The sequence below is a fragment of the Glycine max genome, chromosome 12 (assembly GCF_000004515.6).
Source record: "Glycine max cultivar Williams 82 chromosome 12, Glycine_max_v4.0, whole genome shotgun sequence".
In the NCBI taxonomy this organism is placed as follows: Eukaryota; Viridiplantae; Streptophyta; class Magnoliopsida; order Fabales; family Fabaceae; genus Glycine; species Glycine max.
In genome coordinates this window covers 8,012,562-8,034,647 of record NC_038248.2, presented here as the reverse complement: position 1 = coordinate 8,034,647, position 22,086 = coordinate 8,012,562, and the positions used below count along the sequence as shown (strand labels likewise).

General features: G+C 32.0%; 3 protein-coding genes across 5 annotated transcripts; all 3 read right to left on the bottom strand.

The window, feature by feature from the left end:
- Positions 1-457: 457 nt before the first annotated feature.
- LOC100789541 (uncharacterized) lies at positions 458-5,529 on the bottom strand. 3 transcript variants are annotated; one of them, XM_006592298.3, is made up of 4 exons: positions 5,297-5,529; positions 4,600-4,878; positions 2,571-2,791; positions 458-1,096 (listed from the first exon to the last, which is right to left on the bottom strand). In XM_006592298.3, exons 2-4 carry the CDS (start codon positions 4,844-4,846, stop codon positions 740-742), a joined length of 825 nt encoding a protein of 274 aa, XP_006592361.1. In that variant the 5' UTR covers positions 4,847-4,878; positions 5,297-5,529; the 3' UTR covers positions 458-739. The 3 variants fall into 3 exon arrangements, with proteins under 3 accessions (XP_006592361.1, XP_006592362.1, XP_014620115.1); XM_006592299.3 differs by having other exon boundaries at positions 4,600-4,861; XM_014764629.2 differs by having other exon boundaries at positions 4,600-4,838.
- Positions 5,530-9,193: 3,664 nt separating this feature from the next.
- Positions 9,194-13,868, bottom strand: LOC100500058 (uncharacterized). Its single transcript, NM_001249309.2, has 4 exons — positions 13,699-13,868; positions 12,975-13,076; positions 12,486-12,646; positions 9,194-9,403 (listed from the first exon to the last, which is right to left on the bottom strand). Exons 1-4 carry the CDS (start codon positions 13,799-13,801, stop codon positions 9,296-9,298), a joined length of 474 nt encoding a protein of 157 aa, NP_001236238.1. The 5' UTR covers positions 13,802-13,868; the 3' UTR covers positions 9,194-9,295.
- Positions 13,869-15,624: 1,756 nt separating this feature from the next.
- On the bottom strand, positions 15,625-18,314 carry PM37 (seed maturation protein PM37). Its single transcript, NM_001251412.1, is given in 6 exon segments — positions 15,625-16,120; positions 16,224-16,422; positions 16,516-16,792; positions 17,454-17,592; positions 17,680-17,848; positions 18,070-18,314. Coding segments are annotated over 6 exon segments (1,254 nt in total). The 5' UTR covers positions 18,220-18,314; the 3' UTR covers positions 15,625-15,800.
- Between the last annotated feature and the right edge of the window lie 3,772 nt (positions 18,315-22,086).

Below are 22,086 nucleotides of genomic sequence, written 5' to 3'. Positions count from 1 at the left end.
TCCATGATTAAAATAAATAAATTTTAGTTATAAATAATTTCTAATACACATTTTAAGAAAAAATTAACATATTTAAAATACTTTATAAAAATATTCAGAAATAATATTTATCCGTGCGGATCACTACACTCTAGTATAGTACATAAATCCTATGATTTCTATTTCGTGGACACCAGGAAAATCCGTCGCCCGTCAAACTTATCACTACTTTCTCAATCCTATTGCGAGACATTGGAGTTTTAGAGGCAATTCTGTATTTCTTAGTGCTTAGTTTAGAGGTAAACATGCAAAAACACTTCATTTGTTTTTTATTTTGGTTTGGTTGTTTGATTTAACATTTTGTCCTCTCTGATCTTACTGAAGCATATATGGTTTGGTGCTAAGCTATGCTTCTCCCGTGGTATGTATAGATGCTTGCTACATGTTATCCGAGCAATATCATCCTCTCCTTATGCAGTTGAATTAAATGGAAGATTATATTACAGTGTTCAATGTTATAGGTTTTCATAAACACAAACAAGAAATATCCTAGTGGTCCTACGTTTTAATGCACAACACCAATGTAAAGGTGTGCACCTCCAATGTTGATCTATATAAATAACAACCGCTAAGAAACAATAATTTCCATGAACAGTGTAATAAAAAGATGGAAAAGATGACAAAGCATAAATTATGTCAATATAAGCAATTTCACCTGCAGTAAAAACCCAAAATGAGAGATAAACCTTTGGGTCAAAACTCAATTGTAATAGCGTGAACCAGTGTCATAGACACGGCCACCAGGATATGGACCTCTAGGTTCAAATCCTTGATCTCTACCACCCCCAAGAAATCGAGCTCTCTCTCGGTAAGGATCAAGGTGATCGGCAGAATAGCCTCGTTGCACTTCACCTGTACCTGAAGCATTCACATTGTTGTAACCATGAGGGTCTCCGGGTGCCATGCCACCACTGGGGTAAGGATCCCTTATGATTTGCTGGTACTGCTGTTGCCTAGCATGTGATTCCCTTTGAAGAAATTCAGCTCTGCGGCTGCTATGCTGAGCTCGGAGTGCTGCCAGTTTTTCCTCATACTGAGCATTGATTGCATTTATTTTCTGAAAAGATATACGTACAGCTTATTTTAAAGCTCAATTAAGACATAGTTTTAGAGAATATATATAAAAAAAAATCAACAGAATTCAACATGAATAAGATTATCTTCATCACACCCAATGTGCTGCAAATATCCAGCTTCAAAATATAGTGACAGATTTCTTAAAATACAAAGATGCAGGTGACAGAACTAGACCCAGTGCTCACAGTTGGCAGACAGAAGAACCTAACTCGAGAACAAAAACCACTCTTGCAAAGGTGATTTTGTACATCCATTTAATATTCAGTAAGTATCATAAAATGGATCAGAATTCATAAATTAATATTAATTTATTTTCATTTTTATTGTATTATATATATATATATATATATATATATATATATATATATATATATAATACAATAAAAATGTAACACAACTAAGATCTGACAGCACTGGGTTACTTCATAGTTTGAAAGATGCAAAAAAGAACACATAACTGCAGTATTAGTAGTTTTGTATCATCTCATCAAGTTTATCAACTAAGATGAAAAAAGCAGTATATAACTGCAGTATTTGTGACTTTGCATAATGACTTCAAGTTTATCAAATATGATGGAAAATACATTTAGCAACCCATTGATAAGCTTGCGTTCCTGGGATGCAGTTCAATACATGCAAATGGATGATTCTAGAAGAGAAACTATATCTCCTTAATGTGTTTCTTACTGTAACAGCTATAAAAAGTTTTACCGCTTCAAAAGTATCTTTAACATCTTCAAAAACAAACAAGCTGTTGAACAAATCCCATAAGGTCTTGTGCCAAAGTGAAACCCAATTCTTACGAAGAGAAGCAAGCTTTACTCTTACAGAGGAAACAAGACTACAGAATTGAGCATAAATGCATTTCTTCCTTTTGGCACCTTTCTGTTTAGATCATCACATTTCAGCTATAAAAAGGGAAACTGTCTTAAATGTTGTACACTTTATTGACTATACAGTAGCATAAAACGTGTATAACAATGCCACCTGACAAAACAAGACTGTCCAAACCTCAACAAGGTAACCTGCATGCAAGTCATAACTAAGACAAGTAATCAAATGAGAGCAGGGCAAGTTTTCAAAATGAATATTAGAAATAAGTTTTACACCCTAGAAGTCTGGAACACTTAATTGAAAAAAAAAAAAAAAAACTGATTGATTTTATTATTATTATGATAATTAGTTTATAAAATCTAAATACCCAACAAGCAGTCTTTCCATGTGGCTCATTATTTGTCCCGTTTTCAGTGTGCTGATGCCCAAGAGGTAATTTAAACCTAGTGAGGTCTGCAAAACTGGATCCAGTCCATCAAGGGTGTTGCATGATTATGGGTTCATCTATTAAGAAAAAGAAAGAAAAAAAGACAAAAAAGTTGCAAAATGCGTAGAAGATTTAGGGTACTTCAAGAACACAGTAACAAATTAATACTTTTTATTTTATTTTTAACACAAACCTCTCTGTGTCTGGCATATTCTGCATCTTCAGCGTCATTCTGTTCTTTGGTGAGTTTAATAATGTCATCATGAAAATTCTGCTCAAGACCTTCAAAAGATTGTGATAAATGATTTCCTTCATACCCAACATCCATATCTTCTCCATGAGCCTGAGATCTGGAATCACTGTTGTTCCGGCTCGGCCCTTGAAAATAGGACTTTGAAGCATCAACCCCCTGACCTACACTAGAACATGAAATGGCTCCCCTAAGTTTAGGAGTTTGAAAACTATTTCCATGATATAAATGGCAAACCTGTAACCAGGCATTCTAGACATGGAAGCTAATGTTTTAACGATTCAAAAGTAAGATAGGTTCTGAAGATGTGCCATGTTTGCTGAACTAAACACTATTGTAACCCACTTAAGAGCAGACATCAAGAATTAAATTCATCTCCTATACCTCAACAACTTCTTTGAAGCGTGTTCATTGAAAAAGAAGCAAATTTTACAGAAGGATGTCAGGAATGTGAATAAAACATTCATTTAGCAACAAATTGGAAAGGACGACATTTAAAAGGATTATGCTGGACAATTGAGTCACATGATATCATCGTTAATCTGCTCACAAAGGACGGTCAGAAGTATTGGGTTATTACCTCACTTCTAATTTAGAAACAAAAATCTCCATACTGCAACACAGAAGAAAGAATAACAATTACAGCCTACAGGAAATTTAAGTGTTTTCACATCCTAGTAAAGAAGTTATAACTCTTTGTGCAATGATACAAATTGCAAAGCAAGAATGGGCAATATTATCTTAATTACGTATCATTAATGAAGATATACAAAATTAAAAGGTACATTTTTCTTTTAATGGGAAAAAAACACACTACTAACATCATGATCTTCTATCACCTTCTGAATAAAACAAGTGACATACTATAAAATTGGGTAAAACAACATGCCTCCCCTCGGTCACTTTACACAAGCAACATCAAGAAGTAAATGGTTAAATGTTCTTCTCTATACTTATAACACATCAACATACACCTATGGATAAAGTTTCTTATCCCTGTCTATATTTTTCAAAAAAGAACAGGTTCAATCTTTACCTTTATCCAATCTTTTTCCAAATTATGACTTTATTTTACCTTGTCATTGTTTTATACATTAACAAAACATGAGGTCATAGGCTTATAGTTATACCTTATATGTATAATTGAGTAACTAAAAACAACACACACACACACACACACACACACACACATATATATATATATATAAAATTTTGGCTAAAATATACTTTTGGTCCTTGTAAACATAGACATTTTTAAAAAAATAAACACTTTTTATTTAAATTTATTCATTTTAAGACCTTAAAAAGTAACAAATCATGTGCTCTAAATCCCTCATAAGAGACTAAAACCACATTGCTTTTGTTAAATGTAGGGACTAAAAACAAATAAAATTTTCACAGGAATTAAAACAAAAAAAATGCCATACTTTTAGGGACCAAAAATGTATATAAACCACAATTAATTCAGATAACTATAACTATACCATATATTATCTCTTCATTTTTTCCTTTGTACTTTCTATCCAAACTTCATCCCTTCAACTTTTCTGGATTATTTTTATAAACCTTCTGTACACAAGTGCAGGGTGAGTTAATCTGTCATGATAGCATTTACCAGGTGGTTTATTTCTAGCAACAACATAAAAAGCGACAGATATATCATACATACACACTATGCTCCTTTAAGTATGCATCATAGGTCCTAGCCTTTTTTTAGTGAAAACCAAGACACAACATGACATTTTTGTCAATTTCATGAAAAAAATATTGAATATATATTGACCTTGGAAAAAATGAAAATATACATTACGCTAACTAGCCATTACATTCAATCATGAAAACTTGTAAAAACAATATCTAGCTACAACTTCACAACATTTGTGTCCATACTGTTTCTGTAAATCCAGATGCAGTGCATGGCTAGGTAAATAAAAGGATAAGCAAGCATGGAGAGGCAACGAATAATACTTGCCTTCATTAAACATTCGAGATGCCATTGAATTGGACATCTTTGCTTCATCAATTTCCCATCTCCACTGACCCTGACCCTCCTGCTTGGAATTTGCATACGGATTCTCTCTCTGTGGAGTAAAGGCCTCTAGCCGTCCTTCAAAATTACCCGACTTGGCCTCCCCCCTTTGACCAGCCATATGATGCATCTGGCTACCACCAACACAAGTGTTGGCAGATGGATCCCCATAGTGCCCCTGCCTTCTCATTTTCACAAACAACTCCTATGTAAACACAACATCTGAGACATCAAAGCCACAAAAACCGAAACCAATCACTTAACCACATAACCCAAACTACAATTGTATGCCATCATGCATGTACCCATATCTTAGTTTCATATGAACACTCCACTGATAAATTGAAACAGATATCACAAAATAATTATAGTTTCATATGAACACTCCACTAACAAATTGAAACAGATGTCCCAAAATAATTCATAGTTTCATACAAAATTTGGGAACTGAGGCCCAAATAAATCCCTTCATAATTCATTTTTTGATTGGAATTGAACCTAGGTTTAGAGAAATCAAACTAAGATTAAGTAAATCAAAGATAGCAAACTTTTGCAAATGTACAGAACGTGCAATTTAATGGGAAAAATAAAAACCAAAAAAGACAATAAAAAAAAACTTTAATGGAGCTCTATAACGTACCGAATCACCAGGCACTTTCGATTATCGAACTTGCAAAACAAATCGAGAGAGGAATTGAAATGTTGTGTTCTTCAATTATCGATTAGAAGAAAGAATCAATTGCAGGTGACGAGGGTGGAAGAACTGAGGATAAAATGAAAATCCGAAAACCCTAATCACGATGGAGGAAGAAGAAGAACCTGATATTCTACATAAGGCATTGATTGCATCACGGCTTGCAAAATACACGTAGAAAAAAAAAGAAAAAAAATATATATATATATATCAACAATCAAAAATATAAATTAATTTTAGATAAGATATAAGTTTAATTTAATCAATAAATTTTATTTTAATATTAATTTACTTAACTAATTCTCAAGTTTTATTTTATTAGATAAGATATAAATTTGATAGTTTATAATATTTTATATTATAAATTGATGCCAGCTAAGTTTAATTTCACTTTGCTTTTTTCATAATATGTGTTATTTCATATCTTGTTACACCGTAACCGTAATCTAATCAGAAATTATTATTTAAATTATTTTAAAAACTAATAAATTTTTATCACTATCATCATATTTCTCTTAAATTTAATAAATAACTATAATATATTTTAAATGTTCAAGATAATGAGCATTACATATTTACATTGCATTAATTTAAGTGAAAATAAGCTAGATTTCTAAAGTATTGGTTTCTATTTTTCATAAATATTTAATTTATATTAATAGAATGCAAAGAATTTCTTATTTTTCGATGATTAATTATGAATTTTATTTATTTTTTATTTTTATAATTATTACTCTATATATCATTAATTTATTTATAAAAAAATTACATAATAAATATAACTAAATTAAGACATAACAGTAGATAAGCTTATAAGAAAAAAATAAATGAAAAAGGAAAGAAAATACAAAAATAGAAGAAAAATTAAAGTTCTATTGCGTAACTCCACCGGTTTGTTGATGCACTTTTGCTTCTCCCTCATCCACCTATATACTCATTTAAATTGTCTTCTACTCATATTTCTTCTAAGTATCTCTCTTAAATATTTCTCTAAACATCATGCAGATGTGTTAAATTAAGTTTTGAGCAATTTAAGACCCAACTCAAACAAATATAGTTGAGTTAGATTGGTTTTACTGTTTTTTGTTAAGCAGCCGAACCTGACCTTAATTCAGTTGAATTGATTTGGGTAATGAGATTAACTAATTAAAATAATATTTTATTTTGAAAATATTAGAAAAAGATCAAGAAGATTATCATTTTTATAAATGATCTAGAGAGATTCCAAAGTTAATTTTATCACTAAAAATAATAGAGTTAAATGTAATTTTGACCTTTCATTTTAAAAAAAATATTTGATTTTTTTATTTTAAAAAATTTACAATTTTAGTCTCATGTTTTAAAATAGAGATATTTGATTTTCTATCTTAGGCAAAATTTTCTATTTTCGTCAAATTCTCAAATTTACCTGTATTTTATTTATTTTATTTTAATCCATTTGAATCCTAGACTTAACATATTAATTTAAGGTATCTCACAAAATAATTTAATTAATTATAATATAAGAAATAAAATATAGATAAAATTAAAGATTGGATCAAAATTATTGATTTTTTTTAAAAAAAAATATAGGGATTAAATTTTTGAAATTTCTAAAATAAAAGGATTAAATATTTTTATTTTAAAATATAAAAATTAAAATCACATTTTTTTTAAAACAGAGAGAACAAATATTTCTATTTTAAAATAAAATAAATAAAATTGTAAATTGAACAAAATAAAAAAAATACATTTAAGCGAAAATAGTATATGTCGAATGATATGTTTCACAACTTAATGAAAAAAAATCAATTTATACACATATACAAGTATTTTTTTTTTATTAATCAAAAGAGACAAAAAAAACCTAAAACAAATAGAGAAACATGCATTAACTTCTAACAAGTAAGAATGAATAAGTTAATTGTTGTCCAATAGATATATAAGCTGATATCATGTTAGATTTCAATTTAAAACCAATTGACATTAAGTGAAGTTGTCTAATAGATATATAAACTACATTCCAAGGAATGAGGCAGCCGATGTGAGACTTAAGTATTTTTCAATAATGAAAAATCAAATATAGACATGTATATACAAACACTACCTTTTTTTTCCGATAAAAGGGAAAAGACCCCAAGCACAAAACTAGAAACCCTGCGAAAATACGATAGAAGCTACATCAGCCAAAACTACGTTAAAAGGAACGAAATAAAAAAAAAATACGCAGATGAGCCTGAATCGAATGAGCATAATTGGCTAGAGCATCTGCTACATGTTTAGCTTTTCTTAGAGTATGACTCCAAGTGAAAGCTCCCTTCTCATAACCAACAAGCAAAATACTCTTCACAAGAGTATAGCACGGATGATGAGACTTGGAGCAACCCTGCTTAAGCAAAATGCAAACACAATACTGTTATAACATCATAAAATTTATAACTTAACTAATTATTTTATTTTATCTTACATATTTGTATAGCGTGAAGCTCCATAGTATGTTTAAGATCAATTAGGTGGACAACCTGGAGCAGTTTAATTTGTTATATATATGTTCCTTTTGTTTGCTATTGGATGATTGAACACAAGTTGATTACTGTATATTAAATAGAATTATAATATTTAATAAAAGATTGATATAGTGGTTAAGGAAGGACGAGTTCAAATCCCCCTCAAATGACATTTTTAATCAAACTAACAAATTAATATTCACTTTTATAATATTTAATATCCGATAACCAATTGCTGGAAAATTTAATGATCATGATATGTAATATGAAGTTTTTTGTTGATAAAAAAAATCCACCAATTCCCACCTTCTATCAATCAAACCAATCATGCCGCATGTAATAAAAAAAAATCAAAACAATTTTTTTTCATAATTTTTCAGGCCATCAAATATGAAGTTTTTACGGTGTCATGAATGAAATTTTCGAGCACTTTTACAACCACTAGTATTACAAAATTCTTTCTTTTTTTTGGTGAATTAAAGATTATAAAATTCAAGCTTACAATTCTTATGTTAACTAATAAAAGGCCCAGTTATACACACTTGTTCAACCTAGAAGTAAAAATTAAGCCATTTCTCACAGGCCTTGACTAAAAATTCAGTGTATGGAAAAGTGAAGAAAAAGAGCATACATGAAGACTTTCATTTTCTCATATGCATGTCACCTTAGCTGAAGTTTATTTACCTTCTTCTTCTCTCACCTTAACCACATTTCTGTTTCTTTGGTTCGCTGAGATTCATACACAGAAACACACCTAAATTTTTTAACCAAACAAAATAAAATTAATAAAGTCTCTTCTCTCCCATCCCATTGTAAGGTTAGTTTTTCAACATATAAATATTTTCCTATTCAATTTGTATGGATTGCACCAGGGTTCTAAATTTCAGGGCTACCCACAAGTGTGGTGTGAATTTAAATCACATGAATTGCCACCACGCAACGGCAACAGAATCTCAACACTATTATCTACCACTTTTTTTAATCAAAAGAAAAACCAAAGATTCAAATTTCAATCTTCTAGTCGAATGGATATGGATGTGTGGGATGTTGGGGAAGCGTGGGAGGCAGGTGGCAAACAATACAAAATCTTAAAATGAACATAAATCTAAATAATCATATATATAAAAGATATATCTGATTATTATAATAACTATAGAATTCTTTTTTGCATTCGGTGCAATCATATAATAATTTCATGCTGCAATCTGCATCATAGCAGCCACGACCGCAATTTAGAACTATGGATTGTACTGTGCAAATCATACAGAAAGAAAAATTTCCAGTCATGGACCTTATACAACATCATGAGTCTAATGTCATTGACATTACTCTGACACTAGAGAACATTGGCCTTACAAGATACGACTCGAATTGAAAGGTGATATCCAGTACAAAATACAATAAAACACTTCACAACAAAGCAAAAAAGTTCCCCCAGATCAGGCATGCAAAGGACACTTTACATATCAGACACAAAAGATCCAAAAACAATTTTAAAATTAAACTTAATGCAAGTTAACACCTCGTCCCGATCATTCTTCAGTGTCATCTTCAGAGAGTAGGGTCCCTGCATAAACGAACACAGACAAGGAAATGAAGCCAGTAATGTAATGTTATTGTTCAATAAAACAGAAAAGTTTTGTCCGACGGAAATTTGTTATCTAAGACAAGGATGATCAAACCAAGAAAATAGAGTTCAAGAAAATTTTACAACATCATTCTGTGCCCCGAGACCCAATCAAGACTTCAGTATAATATGTGACAAGAGGAGAGTTAGCAACACACTCTTTCTAATACATACTCTATTATAACTTTTTTTTTTTTAAGTACAAAATCAGGTGAGAGATTTATCAAATGAGATGTGGGACCTACCAAAGTTTATAATAGTTAATAAATTTCAGCCAACAGTAGAAAGTGTGTCCCAAAGAGTGTGTTAGGGAGTATATTGCTAGCATTTATCTGTGCAACAATAGGTGTTGATTGCCACCTTATCCATGTGTATTACCTTGAGTGCTGAGATCAAGCATCAAACAAAACACGAATTTGGGGGAAGGGGTACTTGCAATTCACAAGACAAAGATGGTATCGACAGCGTCATTCTTAATGGAAAACATGCATTCAGCTGTGGTTTTCTAAGATTTACCACCATGTGGAATGCATATTTGATCCCAAAGTCCCTTATGCAAGATAGGTATAGTTATATTGAAACCACGATAGTTAGCATTTAGCAAAAGTACACATCCCAACACCCACTCTAACTTTACCATTGACATCTCCCACCTCCTTCTAGCTTACTTTTGCAGGAAACTCCCTTTCTCATCTTATATTCTATCACGTCCATACATTAATGCACAAATGTGCCCATCCATCCTTATACCTTCAGTATTTACCTTCAGCCTAACAAGGCCCTATGTGCCTAGGCTTAGCTCAAGTGTCTGGATGGGTGGATATGGTGCGCAGATGTCTATGGTTTGACTCCTATAAATAAATAAAAATTAGAAAGGTTTGGTTTATGCATGTATAAGACAAAAAATTGGAGCAAATCTAACTCTAAGGCAAACTAGGACACAACTACAGGCTATTATATAAAACAAATAAATAAATTCAATTCATGTAGCATATATTGCAGGATTGTTCTTGCCTATTAGAGTTTAAATGCCTCTTGATAAGAATCACACTTCTAGGCTAGCTTAAAATTTCATAAATTTGCAAAAGATCTAGAACCTTAAAAGGAAGTTTAGATGGAAGCATGAATATCCAATAACTTAATAAGACCATTCAAGTACAATATGTGGTAAAACCGAAATCAACAAGCCTTACTCCATGAGGTGGAGTCAGCTACATAGATAGATTGACATCATTGAACTACCAAAAAGTTAAAAGCCAAATTTTCAGTAAAAACCTTTAGAGCAAAAATATTTTCTAATGGTTTTTTCTTAAGTTTTATTCAGCATTCTTTTACCACTTTTAATTGAATTATCTTCCACTTGATCAACATTTCTTGCTAAAGTTTGTATTGTTCTTCTCATATGTCCAAATCACCTCAAATGAGTCACCATAATCTTCTCAATAGGGGCTACTTCAACTTTCTCCCTAATGCACTTGTTTCTAATCGTATCTTTTCTGGTATGTCTAATCATCTCATCTCTGCTACACTTATTTATTGCTCTCAATGACATTTCACTGCCTAATATTATCTACCATAGAGCGTTGGTCATCTAATAGTGGTATGGTAGATTTTTTCCTCATGTTTGACAGGCATTTGGTATCACGAATCATGCTTTAAACATTTTCTTCATCTTATCCATCTAGCTTGATCTCTGTGTGACATCGAAATCACTTTCACAAGAGATCCAAGATACCAAAACTATGCGACTTGTAGTATAATGAGATCGGTGATCCTCAATTAAGGAAAAACTGAAAAAGTGAATCATTAATGCAAACTGCTTAAAAATAAGGAGGAGAAGAGAGAAACCACAATCTTTTCCAGCTATCAACCTTCATAACTGAACACTTGAAACATATTTTGCACCATTAAGGAGTAAGTGATGTATGTGGAAAAGGGAGCACCTAAATATCATGTTCTAAACAAAAACTGGGTGTATCTTGCCAGTTGATTTGGCATCAAGCATCGCATAAACCCAAAATCATAGTAAGTCAAAAGTGAACAGTCAAAGGCAAAGAACTTAGTAAGCACAAGAAAACAAGTAACAATATGAAGGTTATGGCTCAACTATGAACTATTTAAATGAAAAATTGACCGAGTGAATGCCAAACATAACCACAATACCATGACCTGAAGAGGGGAGGTGAAAAAGATGTTATTATTTAAAAGGATTCAGAGAGCCAGTGTAACAGAATATACATGTACGAAATATAAAGCCAGAAAACCCACTCAAGAATAGCACACAAACTAACCACTGTCAAATTACTGAGTCATCCCCCAAAAAGCAAATTACTTTTTTACTCAACAAAGACTACTGATTTAGACAAACAGAATGACCAATTGATTAAAATCCAATTTATTACATTAGCTTAGTTAACTCTATCTCTATGACCATCATGGATAAAAATAGCATCCAACATATCATTTTTTTGCACGTTCACTGGTGGTAAAATGACTTGTGACTTTACATTTAGGAGATATATGATGTCACAAAGAGAGCAAGAAAAAAAATTTATGTATATTTGTATAAAGGAGAATTGGTTATTTGCAAGCAAGGTTAGTTTGGATGTCCTACAATAAACCTACATTTCAAGAGGCAAAATTCATTTGTGTAAAAGAATTACATGTGAGGATCTCCTGGAAGGTACACCTCAAGACATTTGACACTCTAAAGGGATTAATTTAATCACTCCTGATTAAAGCAAACTTTACATTGCGGTAATTTTTTTTACAAGCCCAAAAAAGGAAGATGGTGCAATACACACCAAGTGCAAATTTGCAAATGCCCAATAATGAGAAAATTAGCACCAAAATCAAAGTTATATAGAGTAAGTTCCCAATGCCAGAAACATTTGAGTGTTGAGGCTCCAGGGACCCTTAAAAGATGTCAAAGGAAGCTACATATCATGATAGGGTAATATTTTTAGAATATGTTCATTGTTCAGCATTGCTAAGAGAGTTTGTTTGATATAATGAATCTAACCGGTGGAGTAATCGAAGGCAATGTTTGGGTGTGAGAAATCAGAAAATTGCCATTGGCAACAGGACAGGATACTTCATGACAGAGATCAATTCTTTCAGTATGGACAGGCACCCCAACGTATGAAACTCCAATTACAACTTCTCCACCATAAATAGCTTTACCTGCATGAAGAATTGACAGAAAATCCACTTATAATTTGTTAAAATAGACAAGTGGCACATTAAGGATAAGGAACAGATGAAGTGAGTACTAATAATATAAAATGATAGGTTGTATAAGTCCCCCGAATCATTTGCAAACAACAGGCACTTAGATGAATATTATTATGTTTACACATACTTAAAATTAAAACCAATATTGAAATGTAAGTATGTAATGTAAGTATTGGTGATCAAATGTCCTGTAATCACCACTTCAGAGTACTACCATGCAAATAAAATAAAATTTGAAAGCAGCAAAATTAGATTAATAGGAAGAGAGAGAGATTACTAGAAGTAGCCGAGATCTTAAAGGTAGCAGGCTTGCCACTCTCCACAGGGTCTGGTGATATTTCAACTCCAGACACCTTCACAGGATAGTCTGCCTTCTTATCTACAAATATTTTTCAGCAGAAAAGTAAATAGACAGACAGATAACCATAACCTAAAACAAATCTGAGCAAACCATAAACAGCAGCCAGCACTACATGACATCACACAGTGACACAGTTACCAAAATTTATCTAAAAATTTTAGCAACACTCTCACTCTAACACACTCTCTGAGTCTCACATTTCGTATTTTGTAATTTTATAACTTTCAATAAATTTCAATCAATCAATCAATAGAAAATATTAGAAAGTGTATTCCTACCGTTCCTCTTAAATTAAAATAAGAGATTCCAATTTCTAACAAAATAATCAAATCCAACCCCCCAAAAAAAAGTTAATTTTTTTCATATAAATCCAAGAAATTTGCAGGACCATGCTCATATGAGGGGGGGAAATAGGAGTAGAAAATCCATTGTAAAGATGAATAATTACTATCAACAAGTTAAACATCAAAACATAGAGAAGTAATTGTAAAAAAGTTATAATCTTATGTTGAACTGATCCAGACTAATTCCTAATCAAAATGATAATAACAAAAAGTCAAAACATATATATATATATATATATAGAGAGAGAGAGAGAGAGAGAGAGAGAGAGAGAGAGAAAGAGGCAGTGATGATGTACCGCAGTAAGTGACTTTAATTTTAGCTTGAGCGTGAAAGGGTGCAAGGAAGAGAATGGTTAAGGAAAGAAGAAGGTAGAATCTGGAAAGAGACTGAAACTCCATCGATTACTTCAAAAGGGTCTTTGGAATAGAAGAAGAGAGTTTGGGAAGAGAAGAGACACAACACAACATTTTGTTTAGGTGTTACATTATTATTATTATATGATTGAAATGTACTGGGTCCCCCAATGTGGGACCAACTCACCAAACAGAGCTTAACGCTATGTAATATGTGTACACATAACACATTATAATAAATAGACAGAAACAAATATACCCAAAAAGAAAACGATAATAAATAGACCTAAACTAAATCACTCACCTACATAGAATATATCTATTTATTTCTGAGATTTTTATACGAGATATTTTAACATTTCTGACATATTTTTAATTTTCATAAACTATTAATATAAACAAAAATACATTATCAACCAATAAAAAATTTATTTGATATAACTTTTAAAATAATTATAACAAAAATAATAAATTTACTATACATAAGCACTTATTAGATGATAATGTAAAGAATCACACTTAAATTAAATTCTTATTTATATAAACTCGTTTTAAAAACTAATCACTTTTTCCCATTTTTTTAAAAAAAATATTTTTATAACATTAATATTTTCTAAATATACACTTAAATTATTTTTTTAAAACATCATTTCAAATGGTATATTTTTTCAAAGTCCCAACAAGATCCGGTAAAAAAAATTAATGAAATCAAAATATATATTTTAAAATAAGGATTTTTTATTTTCAGTTGGTAGTTGTCGTTAATATTTATAAAATTTTATTTTAATTTTATTTTATTCTTCATAGAAATAAATAAAATAAAAACGTTTGTATAATATTTATGAAATCATATCATTTCTAAATTAAATTAAAATAGATAAATAAATCAAACACTGCGTGCAGTGCATGGCATCTTTTTTAATAGAAAAATACAAAGGGATCCAACGGTCAGCCCACCCGGTTTGGTTTGATTTATTCATGTTCCCACATAAATTTTACTTTTAGAATTTAGATCCAATTTAACAACTGAACTGGACCCGTTGATATTTCGTTCATCAAACTAAATACTATATTGCTTGGAGGCTAGATCTTAATTGTTTATTTAAATTTGTAACAATTATTTATAATTTATCTATAATATTTTTCTGCTGCTTTTATATGTTCTTTTATCGATAAAAATATTGAAGTTTTTATATTTGGTTTAAAAATCAAAACATGTAAAACTACCTCCTAAATCTCCGAAATTTCAAATTCAACCCGCTCAATTCCAACTAGATAGAGTAAATCCGAATGACCTAATAATTGAAGTTAAATTAACCGTATATACCGTATCGACCAAATCGAGTTTATAAACTAAATTAAGGTCAACTATTTTTTCAGTTAGGCCAACATGTTTAGGAGGTTTTACATCCTTAAAATGAATACTTAGATAGTTCAATCTGTAAATCATGCAACAAATTCAAACTATTTCCAATTACATAAAAAAAGTACTCTTTACTCATTCGGAGGTGATGAGCTTAAAAATCTAATAATTACATGTATTGGAATTCTTCCAGCTAGTTACATTATTAAAAGAAACTATCAAATTTCTTGGGAGAATATACCCCTACAGACTATACAGTTTATATCCCTCTTTGTTTTTCCCTGAAAGATCAATACATTTAGGTCAAAAAATAAAAGACCAATACATTTTTGGGGGGAAATATTCGGATATTTCCCATTTTAAGTCTTAGTCTTACAACAAGTTTTTTCGAAGTTTTCATTCACTAGCAAACGATGCACACAAGAAAGGGAAATGATAAAAACTGTGATAACCAAAACGGAGATGATTAAAAAGAACAACGAAATATAGTAAAGTATTTAGGATGTCAGAACGGAAGTTACCCCTTCGACAATAATAAAAACGCAAGTGATACACTGTTCACTTTCTCACAATCATTTCATCAAACACTACTTATCTTTAAGCCACACACTACAGTTATGGAACATCAACAGTATTATCATCATTTTCATCAATTCTGAATCTAGCTTCCACACAAAGTCATTACTGCTGGGCGCACTGTACCCTCTGTGCACCACCAGGCATGTCATCATCCTCATCATATGCCTCCTGAGCTTGTTGCTGCTTCCTCCTAGTCTCCTCCTCCATGTTGACATCATGGAGTGTAGTTTCCTCACATTCATCCAGCTCCATGTCTGTCAATTGTGAAGAAGGCTTTGGTGGCAGAACAGCCTCCAAGGCCTTAACTTGATCAGGGTTTAGAGAATCTGGAAACTCCACAGTGAAGTGAATGTAAAGTTTCCCCTTCATGAATGGCCTCTGATACATGGGCATTCCCTCATCATTTATAGCCTTGTATGAATCTGCATGTATAACCAGCAAAAAGTTGGAATTTTCTTAGCACATAATGAAATTACCAATTTAATCACACAGCAAAACTGGGGCAGGCGTGAATCATTTACATACCAGGCTTCACAACTTCCCCGGGATTTGATTTAATAAGAAGCTGACGGCTATCCAAGTGAGTCAGCACAAATTGGAAGCCACACAAGGCCTCGGTAAGGGACAAAGTGTGCTCTACAAAAAGATCTTCAGCCTTTCTTTTGAATTTGGGATGTTCCTTCTGCTGAAGGACAAAGACGATATCCCCAGTAATTGTGTCCGGCTGCAAAATACCAACAACTCATGGGTCATTATAAATTTCTGCAATCCATGAAGCACAATGCAAATTACAATACTGATTCTCATATCAACATACCGCTTCATCAGCTTCGCCAGGGAATGTTATCTTCTGCCCATTCTGCATCCCCTTTTCTACAATAACTTCAAGGACTTTCTTCTCCTGCACAACCTTCTCTCCCTTGCACTGTGGGCAGCGATCTCTGTCATTGATAGTTTCTCCAGTACCCTTACATTCATTGCAGGCATGCTGCATCTGCTGAATCATGGATGGGCCAAGATGTCTTATAGAAACCTTCATACCAGTTCCTTGACAACCAGCACACTTCATCGAAGCACCAGACTTAGAACCCTTGCTGTAAATTCACAAACGACAACCAATGTAAATCCCATTTGTGAAACCAGCAACGATTACCCAGAAAATAAAATATTTTTGTCTATGCTGGAGAAATAATCAAATGGGCAAAATATATCTCTCAAAATAATTTGTCATCATTTGGTCCCTCCTTGATGAAAATATGTCAGATGTAGCCCTTGCCTTTTACAAAAAAATTTCCTTCTGTTGATCCTTCTTCATTTATGGAAATTATATCTATATATCACACATTTACATAAGCAAGGAAACAAAAGGAGAAAATTTACTTTTAAGAGACTAAAATAAACAATGCCCAATCTACATGGGCTAAAGATATATTGAACCATAATCAAATTCATAATTTTAAGCCCAAAAAAACCATGTTTCCCCTAAAGATTATTGTCAAAAACCAAACCCTCAAAATACACACACAAAAAAACTAGTCTATGCTCCATGATTTTAAATTGTGGTCCACAAGAACATCAACCACATTTGTCTGAAATTCCCAGTAATATCAAGAATTGCAACAAAGGCTGCCACCACAATTTAGGACCATGCTACATCAAATTAATCAATATCATACTTTAAAAACTAAAAAAGCATTTCTTCCCCTGAAAAACTAATCACCAATCAAAACCAAAACAAACTCCGAATTCACTTACCCACTGCACTTGGAGCATATAACATTTCTGGAGAGGGAGAGCTTCTTGGAAGTTCCAAGATAAAGGTCCTCCAAAGAGACCTTGAGAGGGTGAACCACGTCTTCTCCGCGCCTCTGCCTCCTACCTCGACTACTTCCACCTGTTCACAAAGTCATAACCCCATTTAGCACAAACAAACTATCATTAATCATCAAAAATGAATCAAAGTAATCATTCAATCATTCACCTGATCCAAAGGGACTCCCACCGCCAAAGAAAGATGAAAAGATATCAAATGGATCATGGCCACCGCCACCACCCATTCCTTCCTTAAGCGCATCTTCACCATACTGATCATATATCTCACGCTTCTCAGGGTCACTCAGAACCTCATAAGCTTGCGCCAGCTCTTTAAACTACACCAAACAAACAAAAACACACACACTGTAAGCCTCACCAAACAAACATGCTACCACTATTTCACCACCACAAACAGTACAATCAACAACAACAACAACATGTACTGAATATTAATTTAACCCTAATTCTATCAATAAATTCATAACTGAACCCTAATTTAACTGAATGAACACCCAGTTGAATCGCGAATTGAGTGAATGAGAATTACGAAAATTACCTTCTCGGGATCACCGCCCTTGTCGGGGTGATTCTTAATGGCGGCTTTCTTGTAAGCCTTCTTCAGATCATCCTGCGAAGCGTTCTTGGAGACGCCGAGGATTTCGTAGTACCTCGTATTATCGCTCTTCTTCGGTGCCCTCCCAAACATCTTATTAAATTAACGAAAGAATCGAAATTGAAAACAGGAAAGCGAAGAACAACGAGGAGAAACTGAAGACTCTAGATCCGAATCAACCAGAGAAGAAGTAACAACACCCTAAACTACCATTACTCCAGCAGGCTATTTATATACACTATTAATGTGTTTTTCTTTTCTTAAAATACAGATTAAGAGAGGCTTTAATAATGGACGGCTGCGATGGCGGCTCGTCGCGTGGGTCCCACCGGAGAAGGGTCTAGAATTTGTTGTTCGCGTGCTTAGGTTGGATGCGTGAACCGTTGGATGTGTGAGGTTGACGTGGATTTTGTTCTAGATCCTTCGCAGCAAGCTCTGGGAAATGCCAGAGTTTCCTTTTCTAACTTTTTTTTTTTTATCTTATTTTGTGATTTTAACTATTTTTCTATGAACCTTATATATCACATTATTCTTAAAATCTCTTATGTTCTTATTCAAATAGTAAATTTCATTTTGAGATTTTAAATTATGTTTTTAAACTTCACGAGAGATCTACCTTCTAATATTTATTTATAATTTATTTTAAAGTAATTAAAAATAGTTAATTATATATATTTTTAATTCCAAAAAATATAACAAAAATATAAAATTTATTAATAATTAAAATATTTATTTATCAATATAATTTAAACTTATCTTAATACATAAAATTTATTGAAAAAAAAATACAAACATTGACATTGAGCAACAAAAATTAAATTTTATCATTGTTGTGATTAAGACATTTCTAAATATGCTCCACTAAGTCTACTTGAAGTTGTTGATGATCTCTTCTTGTATGTATATAACTTCTTGTTTGCGAGTATACAACAAAGCAGGGATAAACACCACAATATAGGTCAATGTTTAAAATCTCTTCGTTAATATGATTGTAATCAACATCTGTGAATGCATATGTTGTATGAAGATTTTGATAATGCCAAAAGATTGAAACTATTCAAAGTTGATTCAAGTTAAGATCAAGAGAAACGATTCACAATAGTCCATTATTTGTTAAAAGAATTTTTTAAAAGATTGCAAAGGTTTGGCCTTAAAAGACTTAAATTTTCAAATCTCTTATAAAGTTTTTTAAGTGGTTTTACATATTTGGAAAAGAACTATGATCATTGAAGAATCTATCCATGTTGCTTTTGATGAAACTAACACAATTATGTCAAGAAATGATACTCTAGATGATATTTCAGATTCTTTAAAAGGTATGCATATTCATGATGAAAAGCATAAAGGCAAAGGAAAGGGAAATGATGAAGACTTTCAAATTGATGAAACAAAAACAAGTACAGATCTTCCAAGAGAGTGGAGAACTTCTAGATACCATCATCTTGATAACATCATCAGTGACATATCTAAAGGGGTAACAACTAGACACTTTCTCAAATATGTTTGCAATAATATGACTTTTGTTTCTTTGATTGAACCTAAAAATTTAAAAGAAGTCATAATTGATGAACATTGGATTATAGTTATGCAAGAAGAGTTAAATCGGTTTGAAAGAAATAAAGTTTGGGAATTAGTTAACAAACCTGATAATCATCCAGTTATAGGAACTAAATGGGTATTCGGAAATAAATTAGATGAACATGGAATAGTAATTAGAAATAAAGCTAGGCTAGTAGCCAAAGGATATAATCAAGAAGAAGGAATAGATTATGAGAAAACATATGCTCCAGTAGCCAGATTAAAAGCCATTAGAATGTTATTAGCTTTTGCATCCATAATGGACTTTAAACTCTATCAAATGGATGTGAAAAGTGTCTTTTTAAATGATTTTATCCAAGAAGAAGTATATGTGAATCAACCTCTTAGCTTTGAAAACTCAGAAAAGTCTAATCATGTCTTTAAAATGAAAAAGACTTTATATGGTTTAAAACAAGCCCTAGGGCTTGGTATGAACGTCTGAGTAAATTTCTTTTACAAAAGGGTTTTTCAAGAGGCAAGGTTGATACTAGCCTTTTTATTAAAAGAAAATTGAATGATATACTCTTAGAACAAATATATGTTGATGATATCATTTTTGGGTCAACTAATTATTCTCTTTGCAAATAATTCTCTCAAGATATGCAAAATGAATTTGAAATGTCAATGATGGGTGAGTTAAACTTTTTTCTTGGACTGCAAATCAAGCAAACAAAGAATGGAATATTTATCAGTCAATCAAAATATTACAAAGACCCAATTCACAGGTTTGGGGATAGAAAATGCTAAACACATGGCTACTCCTATGAGTACTACTTGCTATCTGGATAGAGATGAAACCGATCAGTCAATAGACATAAAGAAATATGGAGGTATGATCGGATCTATTTTTTATTTATCTGCAAGTAGACCTGATATAATGTTTAGTGTGTGTATGCATGCAAGATTTCAAGCAAATCCCAAAGAATGTCACCTTAGTGCGGTTAAAAGAATCATGAAATACCTATTAGGCACTATCAATTTAGGATTATGGTATCCTAAAAATTTCACTTATAATCTATTAGGATACTTTGATTCTGATTTTGCTGGATGTAAAACTGATAGAAAGAGCACTAGTGGAACTTGTCATTTCATTGACTCTGCTCTAGTTTCATAGCATAGTAAAAAATAGAATAGTGTTATTTTATCCACTGCTGAGACAGAATATATTTATGTTGACAGTTTTTGTGCACAGATACTTTGGATGGAACAACAACTTTTTGACTATGGACTAATTCTTGATCATATTCTCATTTGATGTGATAACACGAGTGCAATAAATCTATCTAAAAATCCTATTTTGCACTCGAGAACCAAGCATATTCAGATAAGGCAGCATTTCTTGAGAGATCATGTTCAAAAAGGGGATAATGTACTAGAATTTATTGACACAAAGAATCAGTTAGCTGATATCTTTACAAAACCTATCCCCAAAGAAACCTTCTTTGCTATTAGAAGAAAATTAGGACTCCTAGATATCAATAACCTATTGTCATACCCTAATTTCGTCGGGGAGCCATTGTTTGTCGGCATGAGACCTCCGTTTGACCACTTCAAAATGTTTAAAACTCATTGCTATGGAATCCGTAAAGTTTCGGAACGTTTCGAAAAGAAAACAGCCAAAAATACAAAAGCGGGGGTGAACTTATCAAACACGGGGTGCGCTCAGGAAACTTCATCCAGAACATTTTAGAAGGGGTGAACTTATCAATTACGGGTGCATTAAGGAATCTTCCTCAAGAAGCCTCTGGGCGACAACCACCTCCATCTTGTTAAAAAATGGCATTTGGGGCATCCGGGGCTTCCGTAATGCTTCCGTAAAATTTTTGAAAATCTTGGGTTAGCATATTTCACTTAATATTGGTGAAGGGAAAGAGGAAAAAGAGTTATTTAAAATTTTATATTATTAAATTCAATATTATTTAATTCATTTAACAACTATTAATAATAGAAAACTTATTTAAAATTTTATATTATTGACTATATTTAAATTCAACATCAAGGAATTTAAATCAAATAGTTAAATAATGTGTGCTATTTATTATAAATTCCTTAACACCTTAGTTAGTAAGTTTGGTTCTTATGATAATAAACAATGTTTAAAAAAAGAAATATAAGTAAATTTTATATATGAAAACAATGTTATTTTGACATTTGGTCTGTACCATAAACAATCTATATACACCAATTATCCTATCGTTCATTTCACTTTTTGGATTATTTTTAAGTATTAGGTTTAATCTCTCAATGTCACAAAGTCACATGTTGCAAAGTGTATTGATAATAAAAATTATTTTCAAAAAGCTTGATATACTAGGTTGATATGACTTAACACTTCATGAAAAACTGATCCATATTGTCTTCTACGAAAAAGATCCTGGTTGG

Excerpts from the sequence above, each read along its gene's own strand:
- LOC100789541 (XM_006592298.3), bottom strand. The coding sequence starts at position 4,846 with ATGAGAAGGCAGGGGCACTATGGGGATCCATCTGCCAACACTTGTGTT. Across the intron at positions 2,792-4,599 it reads ATCTCGAATGTTTAATGAAG|GTCAGGGGGTTGATGCTTCA; the intron begins GCAAGTATTATT and ends GTTCTAGTGTAG. Across the intron at positions 1,097-2,570 it reads AATATGCCAGACACAGAGAG|AAAATAAATGCAATCAATGC; the intron begins GTTTGTGTTAAA and ends ATATCTTTTCAG.
- LOC100500058 (NM_001249309.2), bottom strand. The coding sequence starts at position 13,801 with ATGGAGTTTCAGTCTCTTTCCAGATTCTACCTTCTTCTTTCCTTAACC. Across the intron at positions 13,077-13,698 it reads AATTAAAGTCACTTACTGCG|ATAAGAAGGCAGACTATCCT; the intron begins GTACATCATCAC and ends AAATATTTGTAG. Across the intron at positions 9,404-12,485 it reads TGCCTTCGATTACTCCACCG|GGACCCTACTCTCTGAAGAT; the intron begins GTTAGATTCATT and ends TCGTTTATGCAG.